General features: G+C 36.5%; 1 protein-coding gene across 2 annotated transcripts; it reads left to right on the forward strand.

Moving 5' to 3' along the window:
• Window positions 1-50: 50 nt before the first annotated feature.
• LOC101244218 (DEAD-box ATP-dependent RNA helicase 37) lies at window positions 51-7,522 on the forward strand. Of its 2 annotated transcripts, none has more exons than XM_010317901.4 (7): window positions 51-165; window positions 932-1,860; window positions 2,006-2,089; window positions 3,344-3,586; window positions 3,911-4,078; window positions 4,691-4,804; window positions 6,613-7,520. In XM_010317901.4, exons 2-7 carry the CDS (start codon window positions 1,153-1,155, stop codon window positions 7,108-7,110), a joined length of 1,815 nt encoding a protein of 604 aa, XP_010316203.1. In that variant the 5' UTR covers window positions 51-165; window positions 932-1,152; the 3' UTR covers window positions 7,111-7,520.
• The last annotated feature ends 385 nt before the right edge of the window (window positions 7,523-7,907 follow it).

The raw sequence follows: 7,907 nt of genomic DNA on the forward strand, positions 1-7,907 counted from the left end.
TTATTTTTAATACGCAAAAGTTAATTCGAACGTCACAATTATTATAAAAAAAAAAAGAAGAGAGAATTATTAATGGCAGGATAGTATATAGTATAGTTGAAAGAAAAAGAAGAAAAATAGGCAAAAATTTAGGCTAGCCGCAATCAAGAACTGTGTATACATAACGTACGGAGAAGTCTCAATTCTCTCCACTGGTTCTTCTATTTCCCCTTTTTTTTTCTTTTTCATTTCAAACCCTTTACGGAGAAGCAATAAAGATTAGTTTTTTTTTGTATATATATAAAAAAAAAAGAAAAAAAATAATCAAACATCAAAGAAGATATTTTTTTTTTTGCATTTCTTCATCTGCTTCCGATCGGAAACACTTACCTTTTTTGCTTCTCAAACATAGAGGTTTGCAAGTCCATTTATTGTTTTTATCTCACATTATATGTATTTGCTTTAAGTATTGATATGGGGTAGTGTTAATTTGGGAATTTTTTTTGTTGTTTTTAACTGATTTTTAAAATGTGTATTTATTTGTTTTTCATGTTTTTATCTCAATTTTGTGAAGTGGGTGTTGTTGATTATGGTTGTGTTTTCTAGGTGTAGTTATCAATTTGTGAAATGGGGTTTCCCTTTTTTTTTCCTGTTTTGGTGTTTTTTTTTTTGCTGGTTGTTGAGATAGGAATTGTTGTATGTTGCCTGAAATGGGGATTGTTCTTAACATGCATATATGTGATGGGTGTTTTTGTTTTCAGTTTTTATGTGGGGGTGTGATCATTTTGGTTATGATTTGTTATTTCAAAGTTTTGATTTTTATGTTGCATTTCTTTGTTTTGCATTTGGGTTGGATTGCATATGCTTGATATGAGGTTGTTTATATAGAATATGTGTTTATTTATGTTGGTGATAAGTGGCTGACTGATTTTCCGGGTTGTGGAATTTGCAGGCTGATTTGAGACTTGGGGAATTTGAATTTGATTTGATGATGACGAAAGTTGCTGGGTTTTGATCTGAAATTTTTGTTTTGGGGAGGTTAAGTAGCTTGGATTTGTAAAATTAGCTGAAATTTTGGTTTTAGGGGTATCTTCTTTGTTTTTTTTTTTTTTTGTTTTTTTTTTGGTAACTTGAGGGAAGGTAAAGAGTGTGTGATCTTTGGGTATTTTGACTATGTCAATGTCGTGGGCTGATTCTGTTTCTGCAGCCGAGAATCCGGCTGGAGCTCCGTCTAAGTCAGCATATGTTCCACCACATTTGCGAAACAGACCTTCAACTGATCCTCCTGCACAGGCTTCGTATGCTGGGGCTGCTGCATCATTAGGTAATGACCATAGTGGTTATGGTGTCCCAAATATGGTTGGGAGTCGTTGGAGTGGTCAAAGGAATGAATACCAATCTGGTTATGCTGGTGGAGGAGGACGTGGTGGTGGTTGGAATGGAAGAAGTGGTGGTTGGGATCGTGGGAGGGTTCGGGAAGTTAACCCCTTTACAAATGATGATAGTGAACCTGTTACTGAACAAGAAAGTTCTGCGATCAATTTTGATGCATATGAGGATATTCCAGTGGAAACAAGCGGGGATAATGTGCCCCCTCCTGTGAATACTTTTGCAGAGATTGATTTAGGTGAAGCTGTCAATGAAAATATAAGGAGGTGCAAGTATGTTAAGCCGACCCCTGTGCAACGGCATGCTATACCTATTTCACTCGCAGGGAGGGATTTGATGGCTTGTGCTCAGACTGGTTCTGGAAAAACTGCTGCTTTCTGCTTCCCAATCATAAGTGGGATCATGAGGGGCCAATTTCCTAGACCTCCTCGTCCACGTATGGCATTTCCTCTAGCTCTTATTCTCTCCCCGACTAGGGAGCTCTCATGCCAAGTAAGTTTTCCTGGTTATTGGTCTATATAGTTGAATAAGAGAAGAAGATATGAAGAAGGATTTTGTTTCTCTGTACATTGATATATGGGTTGCTTCACAAACGAGTTTTTATCTGAAGGATTGAAGGTTGTGTTGTGATCTGCAGATTCATGACGAGGCTAAAAAGTTTTCATATCAAACTGGCGTCAGGGTGGTTGTTGCCTATGGTGGTGCTCCTATAAACCAACAGGTTCCATATTTTCTCTTATTTGCTTGGTACTTCAGTCTTAATTTGTTATAATTTGCTGGCATCTATCCTTTTTTTTTTTTTTTAATTTGGATTATTAGTTACTGGGTTTTCTTTCATATGCAATGTTAGCTTCTATCGTAATATTCTGTATGATAAATTAGAGTGATCAAGTATACTATGATATGTCATCTGTTTTAGGTTGCTACATGTATTTCTTAGTATATTAGAGCATTCCAGTTTACTGTTGGTGCTGCACTTTCTGGAGTGTATATTATGTTACATTCTCTAAAAAAAGTTAATTGTCCCGGGGGCAATTACTTCGAAGTACATTCTGTCCACTTCCATTACGTTTCGGCAACAGCACTAACTTTAGGTCAGTTAGATTGATTCTGAAATTCTGATATTTGTATTTCTAATGCCACCAGAGGGACTCATGTTCTGAGTAAGTTGTTGGCCAAGTTCAAACTGGAACTTGCCTGTGTTTTCTATAACCTTATTTCTTGTTGTTTTTTTTTGGATAGGGATCTTTTTTTTTTTTTTGGATAAGGACGCTTTCTTGAGTGAGTAAATTCTTTTGAACAATGCTGACCTTGAATCAGAGACATAACGAGTCTAAAAAGAAACTTATACAAGTGTGAAATTGGCCTTCATTCTACTGAAATTTGACGTACGTGAAGAGGTTTCATACCAGTCGGATTGATATTGTTAATATAATGGTGGCTGTGATTGAAACTTTTTGGAGATAGTGAATATGTGTTATTTGGTTTTTGCTATGTTTGTGGGTGCATTTAAGAAACGTATTTAGTGTTAGTGAGAGAGAATGCGAGACAAATAGAGAGAATTATCTCTCAGTTTTGTTCTTTTTGAGTAATTTGTGAAATGGATTCTGATTCTATATCCTTGTTTCCTAATGGAACTATGAAGTATATTTCCACCTTCTCAATATATATATGTGTATAGTAGCTTTCTTTAATGTTACTGCCTTCTGGTACCAAAAAAATATAGAGTAGTAGCTTTACTTTTCAACCCCTTTGCAGGCACTAATTTGGGCTCGTAATATGAGAATCTGTGGGTGAGGCTTGAGAGAGATTGCTTCTCTGCATTTTTTAATGTGTACAAGTTTTATCTTCCTTACATCGTTGCGACATTGCTATCATGTCTGACACTTTGCCCTTACTGACAAAAAAAAAATTTCATCATGAAAGCTGTAATTTGTTTCTCACAGTCAATTTTATGTTGTGACACTGTGAACAGCTTCGTGAGTTAGAGAGAGGTGTGCATATTCTTGTAGCAACCCCTGGACGGTTGGTAGATTTACTTGAGAGAGCAAGAGTCTCGTTGCAGATGATAAGGTATTTGGCTCTAGACGAGGCTGACCGGATGCTTGACATGGGTTTTGAACCTCAAATAAGGAAAATAGTGCAACAGATGGACATGCCTCCGCCAGGTGTGCGACAGACCATGCTTTTCAGTGCCACTTTTCCAAAAGAGATTCAGGTTATTTTTCTTCATTGACAGGCTCTTTTTTGATCCATCAATTATTTCCCTTGATATCAATTTATTTAATAACTCCATTATCCTGTGGAATTTGTTGCTTCTGACTACAAACTGGTTTGGGTTCCTCCTCATGGATGAGCAACATTGTGGCGACCTTTCAATATCACTACAAATTCTCGTGCTGCTTGCTCTTCTAGAATAAGAAAGGATCTCTTATTTTCCTCTAATTTTTGGATGTATATTACTTGATTAAAGCATAGGAAAGAGCGCCTTGGTAGTGTTTGTTGCAAAATTAATACACTTAAAGTTTTAATCTGAACGCAGAGACTGGCCTCAGATTTTCTATCCAGTTATATCTTTTTGGCCGTCGGAAGGGTCGGCTCTAGCACAGATTTGATTGTCCAACGAGTTGAATATGTTCAAGAGACTGACAAGAGAAGTCACTTGATGGATCTTCTTCATGCGCAGAAGGAAAATGGTGTTCATGGCAAGGTAGCTCCTGTCTATTGTTTCAATTTAACTCAGTTATTCATGTTCTTGAGGTAGCGTAGCACATAACTATATTAAGTATGGTTGTGATGAAGAATAGACAAGTACAGGTACTAAAGATTGACCCCTGGAGGTAGAACAATTTAGGTATTAAAGGAAGAGGCACCAAGGCTTATAATTGTATAAATTGTCTATCTACTTCACTGCTGTGTGTCTGGTGTACCATGTGATATCCTGCTAATAATATTTTACTTTTGGTAGGAACAGAGCCACAGTAGTGGTTATGAATTTGCCAGAACCGAGTGACTTTAGCTCAAGTTCTGTATTTGCGTTAAAAAATTTTATTTAATATGTAAAAATAAACTACTCAGAACCCAAAAAGCAAAAAGAATTGGTGTCAAAAACCCCTAAATTATAATTCCTGGCTCCTCTCCTGACTTTTGGTGGTTGAAACATATAAATTCATATCTGTGGAACACCCCACAAGAAATTTTACTTTACCCTTTTATAACAATGGTTGTCATACCCATAAGTTTCACTGTATGTTTTTCTTTACAAATGTACAGTTTCAAACTTCTCAACCTATTATACTCATTGCTTCTCTCTGTTTTTCAGCAAGCTCTTACCCTTGTTTTTGTGGAGACTAAGAAGGGAGCTGATGCACTGGAGCATTGGCTTTGTATGAATGGTTTCCCTGCTGCTGCTATTCATGGTGATAGAACTCAGCAGGTATGGTTGCTTACTCCTAGTGGGTTCTGGTTGACTTATCTAATCATACAGAAGCTTATAACAATGACTATTTTATCTTTCTAGAGTTGTTTAGCTTTTTTTTTCCTCTCTTTTTGCTCATATTATATTCATTTATGTATATTGAATTGAATTTTGCGATTCATAATTTGGTTATCTTCAATAACTATTATCTGCCCATTGTTCAATTAGAAGTCTTACCAAGTTGATCCATGAATTAGCATTTGAATGGAGGATGTATTTAAACTTTTGGAGGTCAACAAGCAGGACACTGCTTCAAGGCATAATACATAAATGTGCCCTTTAATTTGCCTTCAAATTACATTTATGCCCTTCAACTTTGGATATGCACAAATAAACACTTAAATTTGTATAAAGTTGAACAAATAGACACACATGTCCTACATGTCATCCTACATGTCATTTTTTGTCCTACGTGGTGTCCTACGTGTATTGTTCCATGTAGGACTCATATATTTATTTATTTAAAAGTTGGATAGTTAAAGTGTCTGTTTGTGCATTATGAAAGTTGAGGTCAAAGTTAAAATTTGAAATCAAGTTTAGGGTCAAATATATGTATTATGCCCATGCTTCAATATAGCTTTTTACTGTGGAATCTCAATTTTCATGAACTTCACTATGTTAGGTTGCTTCTCTAGATTCAAAATAACTTCTTTTACATTGTTTGTGATGATTAGATGGATAGTGCATAGCTTTACTTCAATCTTCAAACCAAATATTAAAAGACCATAGTCTAGAAACCGGAGGGGGCCGGGATTGAGGTTCCCTTTCTCCTCTCTTTCCTTGGTTCTTCAGTAACCTTATTTGTCCACAAATGGAAGAAGTTTCTTCCCTCGTAGAAGTAAAAATAAAAATATGAAATATTGATTCTCAGTTTTAAAATTGAGAGAGCACATAATCAATCTCCTTTTGTCTCTTTATTTCTCTTTAAATGAAAGTGAAAGAAAATTTATGTCCTACTCCATTCCTCCTTGGGTAAAACCCTTCTGCTCTTTCCTTAAAATTACATTCATATGGTGGCACTGCATTGTGCTTCCATTTGATAATATATATGTTTTAACCTGTTGTGCTTGATTTCGTAAATCTCCATTTTCCATCTTAAATGTGCTACATTTCAGCTCTTTGTTGGAAAGAGCTTTGGTTGTAGTTTTCTTACATTGGTACGTCTGGGGAGCCTCAATTTTTTTTAGTTGTCTGTAACAGTGTTGCATGTTGTCGAAATTGCTGTAAGCAAATTTCTATGGAAGTTTCATTGTTTTTGGGCTGGAGCTACCTCATAAAAATGGAATATGCGTTGTATGCTTGCAGTCCCCAATCGCATGCTTCTTTAATGTAATACTCATTGGCTTTTTGTAAAGTAGAGTAAGATGTTGCTTTGCATTGCTTCATCTGCTCAGGTTTGACTACGGATATCGTATTTAACAAATGAGTTGTAGAAGGACTTTGGTTAGATAAGTACTGCTGTATTTCTTTTGTGCTATCATGAAAGCTTGTTCATTAAGATTAAGCTTCTATGGCAATACTGTGTATGAGACGGTATCCTTTAGGTTCCTTATGAAAGGTATTATGTACTGGCATTGTGACATTGAGCATCGAATTGTCCATAACTTTTCTGCTATAGCAGATTCCTGATTAGGTAAGTGATTTTCAGAATGCCAAATTTGACTAGTTAAATCAGCTTTCTTTTACCTTATTCCTTCATGTCGTTTATGCTGAAGACTTTTTTTTTTATTTTTAACCCATGTTCTATTGTTGTGCATCTTTGGCAGGAGAGAGAGCATGCCCTCAGATCCTTCAAAACTGGTTACACACCAATCTTGGTTGCAACAGATGTGGCAGCACGTGGTCTCGATATCCCCCATGTTGCACATGTTGTTAACTTTGATCTGCCAAATGACATTGATGACTATGTGCACCGTATTGGAAGAACTGGACGAGCAGGAAAAACAGGTTTAGCTACTGCCTTCTTCAACGAGAACAATTCTTCACTTGCAAGATCACTATCCGACCTGATGCAAGAAGCAAACCAAGAAGTACCTGCTTGGCTCTCTCGCTTTGCTGCTCGATCCACTTATGGAGGCAAGAATCGTCGTGGTGGAGCTCGTTTTGGTGCTCGTGACTTTCGAAGAGATTCCTCTTATAACCGAGGTGCTAGTGGTGGTTCTACCGACTATTATGGTGGTGGTGCCAATATGAACAGTGGCTATGCATCTGGGGGGTATAATGCATCGTATGGAACAGCAGGCGTGACCAGTGCATGGGACTAACCAGCCTCATTTCGCCCCACTAGCTAATTCAGTTGTACTTTCAAGTTCTACTCTAGCAAAACTACTCACTTTAGAGGTTACTCTTGCTATTCCTCACTCTTGTTAGTTTCTCTTCCGTTGTACTCGAGTTTTTACTTTCCATGGTGGTGTTGTCGTTCGTGACATATAGTTCAGGGCTCTAGGGGATGCGTAAATCTTGGCAGGTCCGCGGCAAATAATGACTAACACATTAGGAATTTTTTGCCTCATTAGAAATGTGGTTTATACTTCTCTTAACTCAATTTTGTTGGTTGTAGATCTCTTCTGCAGAGCCCTTTGAACCAAATGTTTGAAGTTATGTTTCTACTTTAGTCAGTACTGTTGTAATATTCTGAAGTCTTTCTTATTAATCAAATTTTCTATTTTATACATATTAGAGAAAGTCTTTGCTTTTTAGTCATTAGTCCTTCGTGTTCGATACCCACATTGGGGTCTGATTAAATCATGATTTGCATAGGAAAGTTCAATTTTTTAATCATAATTCTCATAGGAAAGTTTTACATTGAGTAAATCACTCCCTAATAAAAACGATTGCACATTCAGGTTTAGTTTAGGATAAAACAGTATTTACCACTCTTACCATCATTACGTGTTTCAACTCTCTTCAATGATTAGTTATGTTTTGTTGGTGTTAGCACTAGGATTAGGGCTTGATTAGATCATCGAGAGTCCTCTTAACAAAGATGATTTCATATTTGAAACTTCTGAAGAGATACTTACTATTCTACCATGGTTGGTTAGCTATTTAAATTTTCATT

Source organism: Solanum lycopersicum, chromosome 1 (genome assembly GCF_036512215.1).
Source record: "Solanum lycopersicum chromosome 1, SLM_r2.1".
Taxonomy (NCBI): Eukaryota; Viridiplantae; Streptophyta; class Magnoliopsida; order Solanales; family Solanaceae; genus Solanum; species Solanum lycopersicum.